The sequence below is a fragment of the Schistocerca gregaria genome, chromosome X (genome assembly GCF_023897955.1).
Source record: "Schistocerca gregaria isolate iqSchGreg1 chromosome X, iqSchGreg1.2, whole genome shotgun sequence".
In the NCBI taxonomy this organism is placed as follows: domain Eukaryota; kingdom Metazoa; phylum Arthropoda; class Insecta; order Orthoptera; family Acrididae; genus Schistocerca; species Schistocerca gregaria.
In genome coordinates, this window is record NC_064931.1 from 515,586,003 (window position 1) to 515,601,622 (window position 15,620).

The 15,620-nt window shown below is 36.9% G+C and overlaps 1 protein-coding gene across 2 annotated transcripts in view; it reads right to left on the bottom strand.

The window, feature by feature from the left end:
* Positions 1 to 15,620, bottom strand: part of LOC126299530 (uncharacterized) — a 55,381-nt gene that overhangs the window by 26,557 nt on the left and 13,204 nt on the right. For both annotated transcript variants that reach the window (XR_007552821.1, XM_049991512.1), the window contains exons 2-3: positions 4,144 to 4,264; positions 1,497 to 1,637 (exon numbers count right to left, since the gene is read on the bottom strand). Coding sequence is in view for 1 of the 2 variants with exons in the window: in XM_049991512.1 (XP_049847469.1) it covers positions 1,497 to 1,637; positions 4,144 to 4,264 (262 nt within the window). In the remaining variant the exon portion in view is untranslated. The remainder of the gene's footprint in view (positions 1 to 1,496; positions 1,638 to 4,143; positions 4,265 to 15,620) is intronic.

Here is a 15,620-nt window from a genome sequence, read left to right on the forward strand (position 1 = left end):
AGGACAAAAAATTTAAAGCAGTAACATTAAATATAGAGTAACAATTTATTTTTAGTAGAAACTGTTGTTCCAGTAATATGGCTCGTTAAAAAATTAATCTGAAATAACTGAATAATCAAATATTTAACTGTATTGGGAGCATAAAATTCTGTTTTGTCAATATTCCTGATAAAGACACAGTTTTAGCCAATAACATATCTGCCTTTAAGCTCATGTCACAAAGATACATCTCTTCTCCCCCCCCCCCCCCTTTTCCCATTTCATTGCTTATGATTTAGTTTTGTTTTTCACAATTGTGGTACCATTTGTCATTGATTTCATTCAATTGTTATTTCATACATTTCACCTGCTCCAGTATAGCAACACGACAGACGTTTAATGACATTTATTACTTGAACAGTCGCCACATTTCAAACGGACTAAGCCAGTTTTTAACATCATGATGATAAATGGAAAATATATTAGTGTCAATATTTCCTGCATTGAATAACATTTGACTACACACTTCACATTAACAAATAAATATCCAGAATATATTCAGTGGAGTTTGTACTGATTTGAAACATCGTGGCAGATTAAAATTTTGTGCCACACGAGGACTCACACAAAGAAAGTAAAGTCATGAGAGAAAGTCTCGAGTCATTTCTGGATATTTCAGTCAGCAGAGCATCTGCCAGCAGTAGAGCTGAAATTTCAGGTTTGAATCCCATTCTGGTATACAGTTTTAACCTGCAAGGTTTTAGAGATATCCTGAAAGCATCTAAACAGAGCAAAAATTTGAATATAACTCACTGGAGCTAAACAGTAATGATTACTTTTGCACCATTACTCACTCTTATTTCAATAATGAAAACTAAATTCACCCATAAATTTATTTTCTATTTTATATAATTTCTTCATTTATTTTTTGTACACATGTATGCCACAACTTTTCTTTTACTGATCTTGGTCTGTTTTAACTGAACCTTTTATCAGCTCATTTTTCTGTTCTATAATTGCGTGTTTCATTTCATCCAGTTTCCAATGACTGATCTTAATTCCAATTTGATCTGTAGGTAACATTAGCACATTATTCAGTTGCAATGTGTCAGAATAGACCCAACCTGCAATCACCTGCACTGTGTATTACATATCATTCTGTGCTTTTGCAATAATGACATTTTCATAAAAATAACTTTAACCAAACCAAAGAGGTGGCAATTTCAGCCATATCTGGGATGATGTTCCATTTATTTTTCTGAAATACAAATCCCCATACAATGAGAGTAATTTGGCTTCTCATACATTATAATAAAACTGAGTGGAATCTTTCAGATGAACCTGCTTCTGTTATATATTATCAACTTTTCCACCGTGCGTGTACGACTTCAGTTTGAAAACTAGCTGTTCAAGATATTGGTACATGTAAGTAGTGGAAAATAAAGTTTTTTTCATTTAACTAAGCAACATTATTAACAAAAAAAATGTGGTGAAAAAGTATTTGTAGATAGTCTCACCTTTCAAGCCAGCGAAGAACATCACTTGACTGTTCTGGATTACACGTAACAGGTCGCAGTACAAAATCATCACTTCGGTGGAGTGTTGCATTCGGATGCTCAGGGCAGTGGCGATTTGCATGAGTGAATCTAATTGTGCACCTGTTTAAATACAAGAAAATTATGAAGCATTGCCAATGGCAGATTTTACAAGTTTGTTTATAGGTCCTGACCTGAAACTATGGGTTGGCAATAACATAACAGTGACCACAATTAGTTGAAAAGATCTGGCATTGTTAGACGATACCATCACTGAGTCACATAATACACTCTTACCTTAGTGCTATCCCCTAGGTCAATATAAAACCAAATGGCCCATTCGTAGCTCAGCAGGAAAGCCAAATGCATGCAGTATTTACAAAATGAAATGGATGGGAGTGTATATAATCTATAACTGATGTTACACGAGATTTTTACAAACCATTCCTGAAGAGGACTCTTCTGACTCTTTCACAACAGACCACAAATATTGTTGCATGGTATTAATCTTATATCCTTATATTGTCTTCAGCAATTGTACTTTCAATGCAGAGCTATCCTGTGATGTAGCTGTACACCCCCCCCCTCCCCCCCCCCCCCCACACACACACACAAAACCTGAACACATCTACTCTCTAAATAAAGTTTATCCCCTTAGATAATCCCACCCTAATTGCACCTTACCTTCCAAAATTCTGTACATGAAGACTCACTGTCTGTCATTAAGAAACACTTTAACTGGCAGTGGAATACTGTTTAGGCAAAAATTGCACTTCTTTCACATAGCTCCTGGTTATAAATCTTACATTGCCCGCCATCTTTCCAAAGAGCAGATTTCATTCCAGAATTATGACGCTGAATGGTTGCCAAAATGAGCAGTTATTGCTGCCATTATCCCTTTGCTGCATTTTTCCACCCACAAATTTGTGTTGCTGTGACTGTAGCTAAGCATTAGAGGGTGCTGGAAATGGTGAAGACAATACATATTCCAACAATTTTCACTTTCAATAATATATTTTTCCAACTGCCAAGGCATCTTCGATTATCCTGTTAAAAGAATTTATTGTGCATTCCAAACATTTTCTCACTTATGTGTTCACCCAGTTGTTCCAGAAAATTTGCGAAGTGTTTGCAAGGTATTGCTTTACACCTTTCAGCTTAGAAAACAGTGACCACATAAAATTAACATTGTTTTTGTGCAGGCTCACTGGTTTATACTTACTACTATAATTGCTTTTTTCTTTCTAGCATGGAGTGAACATATCTCAGTCATTGCAACTGGTGCACGAAATTGGTTGAATACTTTTTAAATGACCCAAACATTCATTTTCACATTTGGTTTTGTTGGTTATCAACAAAACAGGCACCCATCTTGCATAAAGATTTCCCCTGGTTAACCTTTCATGTAGAATCTATTTTACTCTTTCAGATGCGCTTATGACATAAGCTGTTTTATACATTCTCATCACCAATTGTCCAACAACAAATTTGAGAGTAGATTTTTAGACACAGTTGCAGTTTTAGAATATTCTTCATGCTGCTCATCTTCAAGAGAAATATAGCAGATTTGAACGCAGCTATCACTTTCTTAATTATTGAAAATGAAGGCTTTAGCACCTGAAAAAGCCCCAGAAACTATGAAATTATGTTGGTGATAAACCATCCAAAATAAAGAATATGATAATGGCAAGGAATTCCAATTTGTCCATTTGGAAAGAACATTTCTAAGTATTACAAAAGGTAAAGAAACAATACTAATCCAAAAATCAAATTAACACTGTTCTTTTACCACATGAAAGGAACAAAATAATACAAAACTTTGTTGCTGTCAATATCACCTCCATGCTATGTTAAAAACTCATTTTATGCTTGTAGTTGCAGCAACATACGATGTATACAATTTCACTAAATAAGAGCACTGAAGACAACCCTTCTAAGCTCCCAGAATACAATGTTAATTTTCAGACGGGAAGTGATGAGACATTCATCTGATACAGGAATTTAGGTCCACATATTATGCTAACAACCAAGCTTTCTAGTGCCAAAACATTTTTGAGTATTTGTGCTGTCATAAGCAGTCTTCGCCCTCCCCTTCCCCCTCTTGTACCTTTACTATATGGACAGTGATACGGTAAGTTTTCTATACAAGCGGTCACTGAATTTTATGGATTTTCATATTTATATATGTATCAATTTTAAGTCAATCTGCAAATGTTAATTAAGAACATGTATCACGTTATTGTGCATGTTTCTGCAACAGATGAATCTGCAAATGAAGACAAAAAAATTTACACTTACAGAGAGATTATTTGCTAACTCTCCAATCAACATGGCAAAACATTTTTCTGCAAATGGCAAGTTATATAATGATGTAAAGAAAGTTCTACATAATCTAAGTATAGAAAATAATGTAATACGAAAACAGACCCAAAATGTTTTTAGGTTTAATTTTCATTTCAATAATTATCCCTTACAACATATTTTTACTTTACAGACCAAAATTAAGATCCACATTGAAGAAGGCATGTTTTGGAGAATTATGAATCTACAAACTAACCCATATTCACAAAATTTTATTTAACGAAATGAAAGGTCATTCAACAGATTTATAAAATTTAGCACCACTCACCCATTTTCAGAACAGACAAATGGTTTTTCTCCAGTATGCAATCGCTGATGAGTTTTGAGTTGACCACTTTGGGTGAATGCTTTTGTACAGCCTGGATAATCACACATGTAGGGCCGCTCACCTGAAATTTATTACTAATTACTGAATCAATGACATTCTGTGAAGGAAAACTGTATTGTAAAACAACATGTAATTTTTGATTGAGGCCATGTTAAGAAATTATATTTTTATTTGCTTTAACAGTGTACAATTTTCTTGTTGAAAGTGAACTTGTAGGACCTTCCTTAAATCAGTGTAGTTAAACTGTCTTGGTGACAATTTCACATCCCAGTATGTACGGATGGGAGGGGGTTGGGTGTGAGCTTTGCATTGTTAGAATTGTTTCTCCTAGGAATTTCATGCAAAGCTTCCATATTAACAGATTCTGGTTGCTTAGTGTGTGACACACCAAGAGAGGCTGATGGTTTTATACAACAGAGGGAACAACTCTGACCACTTACTGATAAGATGATGATGATAATAATGATAATTTTCTCAGAAGTTATGTCAGGTTAAAAATGGAAAGTGACGCAGACTTTGATCAAGCGTGACTTCCTTTTAACGGTACGGTATATGTTACATTGCATTTAGGAACTTTCGGGTAACTGAACATGTATCAATAATTACAGGTTTCTGTAGTTGTATATATACGTTTGGATGTAGCTGTATTGCGTTGATGTACTGGTAGATATTGTGTGGTATGACTCCTGTAGTTGATAGTATAATTGGTATAATGTCAACTTTATCCTGATGCCACGTGTCTGACTTCCTCCGCCAGTTGGGTGTATTTTTCAATTTTTTCTCCTGTTTTCTTCTGTATATTTGTTTTATGGGTATTTCAATTAGTTGTGTTGATTTATTCTTTTTATTGGTGAGTATGATGTCAGGTTTGTTATGTGATTTTTTATCTGTTATAATGGTTCTGTTCCAGTATAATTTGTATTCCTCGTTCTCCAGTACATTTTGTGGTGCATACTGGTATGTGGGAATTGTTTTATTAGTTTATGTTGTATGGCAAGTTGTTGATGTATTATTTTTGCTACATTGTCATGTCATCTGGGGTATTCTGTGTTTGCTAGTATTGGACATCTACTTGTGATGCGATCTACTGTTTTATTTGTTGTTTGGAAAGTCTGCATTTATCTGTTGTGGTATTGGGATCTTTAATAATATGCTTGCTGTAATATCTGGTGTTTATTGTTTGATCCTGTATTGCAATCATGAATCCTTCCGTCTCACTGTATATATTGCCTTTTGTTAGCCATGTGTTGGATGCGTCTTGATTGATGTGTGGCTGTGTTAGATGATACGGGTGCTTGCCATGTGGTGTTTTCTTTTTCCAATTTACTTTCTTTGTATCTGTTGATGTTATGTGATCTAAAGGGTCGTAGAAGTGGTTATGAAATCCCAATGGTGTAGCCGATGTATTTATACGAGTGATTGCTTTGTGTATTTTGCTAGTTTCTGCTCGTTCTACAAAGAATTTCCTTAAATTGTATACCTGTCCATAATGTAGGTTTTTTTTACGTCGATAAATCCCCTTCCTCCTTCCTTTCTGCTTAATGTGAATCTTTGTATTGCTGAATGTATGTGATGTATTCTATATTTGTGGCATTGTGATCGTGTAAGTGTATTGAGTGCTTCTAGGTCTGTGTTACTCCATTTCACTACTCCAAATGAGTAGGTCAATATTGGTATAGCATAAGTATTTATAGCTCTTGTCTGGTTTCTTGCTGTCAATTCTGTTTTCAGTATTTTTTTGAAGTCTTTGTCTATATTTTTCTTTTAGTTCTTCTTTAATATTTGTATTATCTATTCCTATTTTTTGTCTGTATCCTAGATATTTATAGGCATCTGTTTTCTCCATCACTTCTATGGAGTCACTGTGGTTATCCAATATATAATAATCTTTTTTAGTGTGTTTTCCCTCTACTGTGCTATTTTTCTTACATTTGTCTGTTCCAAAAAGCCATATTTATATCATTGCTGAATACTTCGGTTATCTTTAGTAATTGGTCAAGATGTTGATTTCTGGCTGCCAGTGTGATTTTGTGTTGGTATGTTCCAGTAATATCATATCCATAATTTGTATTATTTAGCATGTTGGATAGTGGGTTCAGAGCAAGACAGAACCAGAAAGGACTTAATGAGTCTCCTTGGTATATTCCACGCTTAATCTGTATTGGCTGTGATGTGATATTATTTGAATATTAAGCGTGGTTTTCCAATTATTATTACTATTATTATTATTAATAATAGTCAAGCCCGTTCTTTTAGGGTTTAGGTCACTTTTCTGGAATCACATTCATGCACAACTGCACAAGGGCTTGTATGCTACACCTTATCTGAAGATCATTTTCTTCAGCTTGTACAAGTTGTTGAAGACCGTATCCAAATCTCTACAAACTCTTCCTTGAGTTCTGAACTACATAGCCATGTATAATTACTGAAAAGTAAAATTAAATCAAACAGTGTTTTACTATTTTGGACTACAGGTTGTATGCTGCTTTCACAGTTGTACAAAATGAAGTGCTTATTCTGTCTTATTAATTTAATTTATTTATTTCATTTGTGTTCTGTAGACCCATTAGCGATAAATTACTTGGGTGTACAATGAATAATATATTACATAGAAAAAATGTTTGCAACAATTGTTTTTTGTAAAAAGTTGTAAATCACATTGAACAGACTTACAATAGATCAAAAACAATTCATGGTTTTACTTAGAAGATACTGTTTAAGTTTATCTTAAAAAGTAGGCGAATCAGCAACTGACTTTTTAGTGCTTGAGGACGCGCATTAAATATTTTTATGCATGAGTAGTGTACTCCTTTTGGCACCATACTTAGATTCTTTTGCTCAAGATGTAGATCATTTTTACCCTAGTGTCATAGGTTTGATAAATGCTGTTCATTTCAAAAAGAAAATGGTTTTTACACAAGAAACACATGACAGAGAAAATGTACTGAGATACTGTTGTGAGTATTCTCAGTTCTTGGAAGAGTTTCCTGCAGGAAAGTCTGTAATTGACACCACACAGAATCCTAATGACTTTTCTGCACTATGAAGATTTTGTTTGCCTTTGGCTGGTTTCCCCAGAATATAATTCCATAGGCCATCAGGCCTACCCCCATGAACCATGGACCTTGCCATTGGTGGTGGTGGTGGTGGTGGTGGTGGTGGTGGTGGTGGGGGGGGGGGGGGGGCTTGCATGCCTCAGCAATACAAATGGCCGTACGTGCAACAACAATGGAGGGGTATCTGTTGAGAGGCCAGACAAACGTGTGGTTCCTGAAGAGGGGCAGCAGCCTTTTCAGTAGTTGCCAGGGCAAGTCTGGATGATTGACTGATCTGGCGTTTTAACACTAACCAAAACGGCCTTGCTGTTGTGGTACTGTGAACGGCTGAAAGCAAGGGGAAACTATGGCCGTAATTTTTCCCGAGGGCATGCAGCTTTACTGTATGGTTAAATGATGATGGCGTCCTCTTGGGTAACATATTCTGGAGGTAAAATAGTCCCCCATTCGGATCTCCAGGCGGAGACTACTCAAGAGGACGTCTTTATCAGGAGAATGAAAACTGGCATTCTACGGATCGGAGCGTGGAATGTCAGATCCCTTAATCGGGCAGGTAGATTAGAAAGTTTAAAAAGGGAAATGGATAGGTTGAAGTTAGATATAGTGGGAATTAGTGAAGTTCGGTGGCAGGAGGAACAAGACTTCTGGTCGGGTGAATACAGGGTTATAAATACAAAATCAAATATGGGTAATGCAGGAGTAGATTTAATAATAAATAAAGAAATAGGAATGTGGGTAAGCTCCTACAAACAGCATAGTAAACGCATTATTGTGGCAAGATAGATACGAAGTCCATGCCTATCACAGTATTGCAAGTTTATATGCCAACTAGCTCTGCAGATGACGAAGAAATTGAAGAAATGTATGACGACATAAAAGAAATTATTCAGGTAGTGAAGGGAGACGAAAATTTAATAGTCATGGGTGACTGGAATTCGGCAGTAGGAAAAGGGAGAGAAGGAAACATAGTAGGTGAATATGGATTGGGGCTACAAAATGAAAGAGGAAGCTGTCTGGTAGAATTTTGCACAGAGCACAACTTAATCATAGCTAACATTTTGTTTAAGAATCATAAAAGAAGGCTGTATACATGGAAGAAGCCTGGAGATACTGACAGGTTTCAGATAGATTATATAATGGTAAGACAGTGATTTAGGAACCAGGTTTTAAATTGTAAGACATTTCCAGGGGCAGATGTGGACTCTGACCACAATCTATTGGTTATGAACTGTAGATTGAAACTGAAGAATCTGCAAAAATGTGGAAATTTAAGGAGATGGGACCTGGATGAACTGACTAAACCAGCAGTTGTACAGTGTTTCAGGGAGAGCGTAAGGGAACAATTGACAGGAATGGGGGAAAGAAAAAAGTAGAAGAAGAATGGGTAGCTTTGAGGGATGAAGTAGTGAAGGCAGCAGAGGATCAAGTATGTAAAAAGACGAGGGCTAGTAGAAATCCTTGGGTAACAGAAGAAATATTGAATTTAATTGATGAAAGGAGAAAATATATAAAACGCAGTAAATGAAGCAGACAAAAAGGAATACAGGCGTCTCAAAAATGAGATCGACAGGAAGTGCAAAATGGCTAAGCAGGGATGGCTAGAGGACAAATGTAAGGATGTAGAGGCTTATCTCACTAGGGGTTAGATAGATACAGCCTACAGGAAAATTAAAGAGACCTTTGGAGAAAAGAGAACCACCTGTATGAATATCAAGAGCTCAGATAGAAACCCAGTTCTAATTAAAGAAGGGAAAGCAGAAAAGTGGAAGGAGGATGTAGAGGGTCTATACAAGGGCGATTTACTTGAGGACAGTATTATGGAAATGGAAGAGGATATAGATCTATATCTACATCTACATGACTACTCTGCAATTCACATTTAAGTGCTTGGCAGAGGGTTCATCAAACCACAATCATACTATCTCTCTACCATTCCACTCAATAACAGTGCGCGGGAAAAACGAACACCTAAACCTTTCTGTTCGAGCTCCGATTTCTATTATTTTATTTTGATGATCATTCCTACCTATGTAGGTTGGACTCAACAAAATATTTTCGCATTCGGAAAAGAAAGTTGCTGACTGAAATTTCGTAAATAGATCTCGCTACGACGAAAAACGTCTTTGCTCTAATGACTTCCACCCCAATTCATGTAACATATCTGCCACACTCTCTCGCCTATTTCGTGATAATACAAAACAAGATGCCCTTTTTTGCACCCTTTTGATGTCCTCTCTCAATCCACCTGGAAAGGATCCCACACCGCGGAGCAATATTCTAACAGGACGAACGAGTGTAGTGTAAGCTGTCTCTTTAGTGGACTTGTTGCATCTTCTAAGTGTCCTGCCAATGAAATGCAACCTTTGGCTCACCTTCCACACAATATTATCTATGTGGTCTTTCCAACTGAAGTTGTTTGTAATTTTAACACCCAGGTACTAAGTTGAATTGACAGCCTTGAGAATTTTACTATTTATCGAGTAATCGAATTCCAACGGATTTCTTTTGGAACTCATGTGGATCACCTCACACTTTTCGTTATTTTGCGTCAACTGCCACCTGCCACACCATGCAGCTATCTTCTCTAAATCGCTTTGCAACTGATACTGGTCTTCGGATGACCTTACTAGACGGTAAATTACAGCATCATCTGCGAACAATCTAAGAGAACTGCTCAGATTGTCACCCAGGTCATTTATATAAATCAGGAACAGCAGAGGTCCCAGGACGCTTCCCTGGGGAACACCTAATATCACTTCAGTTTTACTCGATGATTTGCCGTCTATTACTACGGACTGCGACCTTCCTGACAGGAAATCACGAATCCAGTCACACAACTGAGACGATACCCCATAGGCCCACAGCTTGATTAGAAGTCACTTGTGAGGAACGGTGTCAAAAGCTTTCCGGAAATTTAGAAATACGGAATCAACTTGAGATCCCCTGTCGATAGCGGCCATTACTTCGTCCGAATAAGAGCTAGCTGCGTTGCACAAGAACGATGTTTTCTAAAACCATGCTGATTACGTATCAATAGATCGTTCCCTTCGAGGTGATTTATAATGTTCGAATACAGTATATGCTCCAAAACCCTACTGCAAACTGACGTCAATGATATAGGTCTGTAGTTAGATGGATTACTCCTACTACCCTTCTTAAACACTGGTGCGACCTGCGCAATTTTCCAATCTGTACGTACATATCTATTGGTGAGTGATCGGTTGTATATGGTTGCTAAGTAGGGAGCTATTGTATCAGCATAATCTGATAGGAACCTAATCGGTATACAATCTGGACCTGAAGACTTACCCGTATCAAGCGATTTGAGTTGCTTCGCAACCCCTAAGGTATCTACTTCTAAGAAACTCATGCTAGCAGCTGTTCATGTTTCAAATTCTGGAATATTCCATTTGTCTTCCCTGGTGAAGGAATTTCGAAGAACTGCGTTCAGTAACTCTGCTTTAGCAGCACAGTAGTCGGTAACGGTACCATCGGCACTGCGCAGCGATGGTATTGACTGTGTCTTGCTGCTTGTGTACTTTACATACGACCAGAATTTCTTCCGATTTTCTACCAATTTTCGAGACAATGTTTCATTGTGGAACCTATTAAAGGCATCTTGCATTGAAGTCAGTGCCAAATTTCGCGCATCTGTAAATTTTAGCCAATCTTTGGGATTTTGTGTTGTTCTGAACTTCGCATGCTTTTTCCATTGCCACTGCAACAGTGTTCGGACCTGTTTTGTGTACCATGGGAAATCAGTTCCATCTCTTATTAATTTAAGAGGTATGAATCTCTCAATTGCTGTTCCTACTATACCTTTGAATTTGAGCCACATCTCATGTACATTTGCATAGTCAGTTCGGAAGGAATGGAGATTCTCTCTTAGGAAGGCTTCTAGTGACACTTTATCCGCTTTTTTAAATAAATTATTTTGCGATGAAGATGAAATGGGAGATACGATACTGCGTGAAGAGTTTGACAGAGCACTGAAAGACCTGAGTCTAAACAAGGCTCCAGGAGTAGACAACATCACATTAGAACTACTGACGGCCTTGGGAGAGCCAGTCCTGACAAAACCCTACCATCTGGTGAGCAAGATGTATGAGACAGGTGAAATACCCTCAGACTTAAAGAAGAATATAATTCCAATACCAAAAAAAAGCAGGTGTTGACAAATGTGAAAATTACCCAACTATCAGTTTAATAAGTCACAACTGCAAAATACTAACACGAATTATTTACAGACGAATGGAAAAACTGACAGAAGCCGACCTCGGGGAAGATCAGTTTGGATTCCGTAGAAATGTTGGAACATGTGAGGCAATACTGACCTTACGACTTATCTTAGAAGAAAGATTAAGGAAAGGCAAACCTACATTTCTAGCATTTGCACACTTAGAGAAAGCTTTCGACAATGTTGACTAGAATACTCTCTTTCAAATTCTGAAGGTGGCAGGGGTAAAATACAGGGAGGGAAAAGCTATTTACAATTTGTACAGAAACCAGATGGCAGTTACAAGAGTCGAGGGGCATGAAAGGGTAGTAGTGGTTGGGAAGGGAGTGAGACAGGGTTGTAGCCTCTCCCCGATGTTATTCAATCTGTATATTGAGCAATCAGTAAAGGAAACAAAAGAAAAATTCGGAGTAGGTATTAAAATCCATGGAGAAGAAGTAAAAACTTTGAGGTTCATTGACGACATTGTAATTCTGTCAGAGACAGCAAAGGACTTGGAAGAGCAGTTAAAGGGAATGGACAGTGTCTTTAAAGGAGGATGTAAGATGAACATCAACAAAAGCAAAATGAGGATAATGGAATGTAGTTGAATTAAGTCAGGTGATGCTAAGGGAATTAGATTAGGAAATGATACACTTAAAGTAGTAAAGGAGTTTTGCTATTTGGGGAGCAAAATAACTGATGATGGTGGTATTAGAGACGATATAAAATGTAGACTGGCAATGGCAAGGAAAGTGTTTCTGAAGAAGAGAAATTGTTTACATCGAGTATTGATTTAAGTGTGAGGAAGCCATTTCTGAAAGGATTTGTATGTTGTGTAGCGATGTATGGAAGTGAAATATGGACGATAAATAGTTTGGACAAGAAGAGAATAGAAGCTTTCGAAATGTGGTGCTACAGAAGGATGCTGAAGATTAGATGGGTAGATCACATAACTGATGAGGAGGTATTGAATAGAATTGGGGAAAGAGGAGTTTGCGGCACAACTTGACAAGAAGAAGGGACCGGTTGGAAGGACATGTTCTGAGGCATCAGGGGATCACAAATTTAGCATTGGAGGGCAGTGTGGAGGGTAAAAATCGTAGAGGGAGACCAAGAGATGAATACACTAACCAGATTCAGAAGGATGTAGGTTGCAGTAGGTACTGGGAGATGAAGAAGCTTGCACAGGATAGAGTAGCATGGAGAGCTGCATCAAACCAGTCTCAGGACTGAAGACGAGAACAACAACAACAAACCATCAGGGCATGAAAATGACCAAAATAGGCAGCTTTTAAAATATTTAAGTCACTGAAGGAAGCAATTGCACAAATAGCGTAAATTGCTGAGCTTAGTTTTTTATATAGGTGAGGAATGTGTAAGGACAAGTTTAGATTGCTATTAACAAGTGGACCCAGGATCTTTGTTGACTCTACTCTTGTTAAATTCCCATCATTGTATTTAACATTCTCACCTTCGATATTTTGGATTTTATGGAATTGAGTCAATTGAGTTTTTTCAAAATTTAGTGATAATCCATTAGAGGTAAACAAGTTAAAGGTCTCCTGAAAAATTTCATTTACAGTGATTTCAAGATTAGTATTTGTTGAATTGTCTACCAGAATCGTATCATTGGCAAACAAAGTAAATTTTATATTAGCCCTTGTACACATTGGAAGGTCATTTATGAAAATAAGGAAAAGTAGAGGACCCGGAATAGAGCACTGTGGGACTCCCCAGTTTATTGTGCCCCAAGAAGAGGACACCGGTTCCCCAGTTTCCAGTTAACCAAAAATATTCTGCCTTCTCAGAAAAATCTCATGCTTTTCGCCTTAGAAAGGTCACAAAAAATTCCAGCGAGACATTTTATTATTGATTGATTCAAGAATTGCATTGGTGAAAGAATATGTTGCATCTTCTGTTCAGATGTTTCTCTGGAAACCGAATTGATTTTTATTGAGAATATTGTATTTACTAAGATGTTCAAGAATCTTTCTCGAGAATCTTGGAGAAACAAGTTAAGAGTGAAATAGGACGATAATTGGTTACTTCGTTTGTCACCATTCTTGTACAATGGTTTCACCACTGCATATTTATGTCTATCAGGGACAATTGCTAGTCTGAGTGATTCATTAAAGATTTGGCATAGGACTTCACAAATGAAAATGTGTGTGTGTTTCAACAGTTTTGATGGAAATACCGTCAATACGAGTTGAGTTTTTGTTTTTCATGGTCCTTATTATCTTCTTAATTTCCTCGACAGTGACAGGAAGCATGCTTATCTAGGATGTCTCATTAACTCCACTTCTTTGTAAAAGATTCAGAGCCTCATTTATAGAACCATTACACCCTATTTTATCCGCTGCAGTCAAAAAATGCTTGTTGAAAATTTTTGCAACATTTTCACTGTTATCAATGATATTCCCATTAAGTCCAACTTCAATATTTTCTGCATAGTTTGATTAGCTACCAGTTTCTCTTTTAATAATACCCCAGATGGTTTTTATTTTGTTGCAACAATTATCTATTTCTGATTTGATGAATATACTTTTTGTCTTTATCAGAATATCATTTAAGATCTTACAGTACCTTTTATAATGAGGTCTTATTTCAGGATCATTAGTATTTCTGAGAGAAACATAAAGCAGTCTTTTAGTCCTACATGAAGATTTTATTCCTTTTGTGAGCCACTGTTTGCTGGTATGACTCTGGTACCTGTTCTTTGCAGTTGTTAGAGGGAAGACAGCTTCAAAGTGGCACATAAATTAATTTAAAAATAGGTTAAATTTGTCACTGACTTTCAGTGCTCTATAAATTAGACTCCAGTCAATGAGTTGAAGATAACTGTTTAAGATCATGAAATTTTCATAATTACCCCAAATGACCTTTTACAGACTTTGTACTCCTTGTATGGGCATTTATCATTGACAGTTAGCAAATTGGCCATCATGATCTGAAAAACCATTTAGGACTTGTTTTACTGTTACATTCATGTTTCTATTCTCATCAATGAAAATATTATAGATAAGACTTTAACAGTAGTTCGTAACCCTTGTGAGGAAGTCTACCACTGGTGTGAGGTTGTACGTGTTCATTATATGTAGCAGGTCAGCTCTACTGCTATCATAATCTAGAAAGTTAATGTTAAAGTCTCCTAAGACTACAGTATTTTTATTTTTTTAATATATATGAGAGAGAGAGAGATTCAAGTTGGTAAAAGAACATACATTGCTCCCCCGATGGAGCCCTATACACTGTTACTACAATGAGTGACAGGGTCTTAGTGCTAATTTCTATACCACAAGCTTCAAAATGCTGATCAAACCAATATTTTGCGAGCTCTAGAGATCTATACATTATATTCTTTTTTTTACATATATAATTACACCACCCTTCTGCACACTGTTTCTACAAAAGTGAGAGGCAATATGATAGCCATCTAGATTCAGCATAGTGATACCCTTTTTACATGGTGTTCAGTAAAACAAAGGATATCGGCATTATCAATAGCATTACTGTCACTAACATTCATTGTCAACAGTTCTAGTTTACTTCTTAGCCCCCTTATATTTTGATGTAAAATACACAGTTTGTCACATTTAGTATTGACTTTTTGAGGAAGTGAGTTGCTAGGTTTCAAGATGGGTACTTGACCATGAAAAATATGTGCACAAGGGGTTCCTCGTAATGTGCAAGTTACCAAGAATCAACAATGTAACTACAAGTTTCATCACTTCTAGGGATGCAGGACACATTTAGACAGATGGAGTAATGTGTTCCTATACAGTAAATCTGAAACTTTACCAAGTTTTTTGGTATTGCATGGAATGTTCAAGGATCAGCAGAAAAACGACAGATGATACCAATCAAAATAATCTCACTCTGTTCCTGCTGATATAACTGACTGCAAAACATGATCAGGTGCAATGAGGTCATGAGACCTTTTCCTAGTTTCTGATCTTGCATGGGTATTTTGATTTCAGAACAGTAAATACCATGACAGATTGTAATGGAGGACAATGACCAAAACCTACACACATCTCCAGCACAGAGTGTGTGTATATTTCACTGAATGCTGCTTTACATTAAGGTGCATACACACTAGCCCAACAAAGGCAAACTAATGACTGCCAATGGATTTGCTC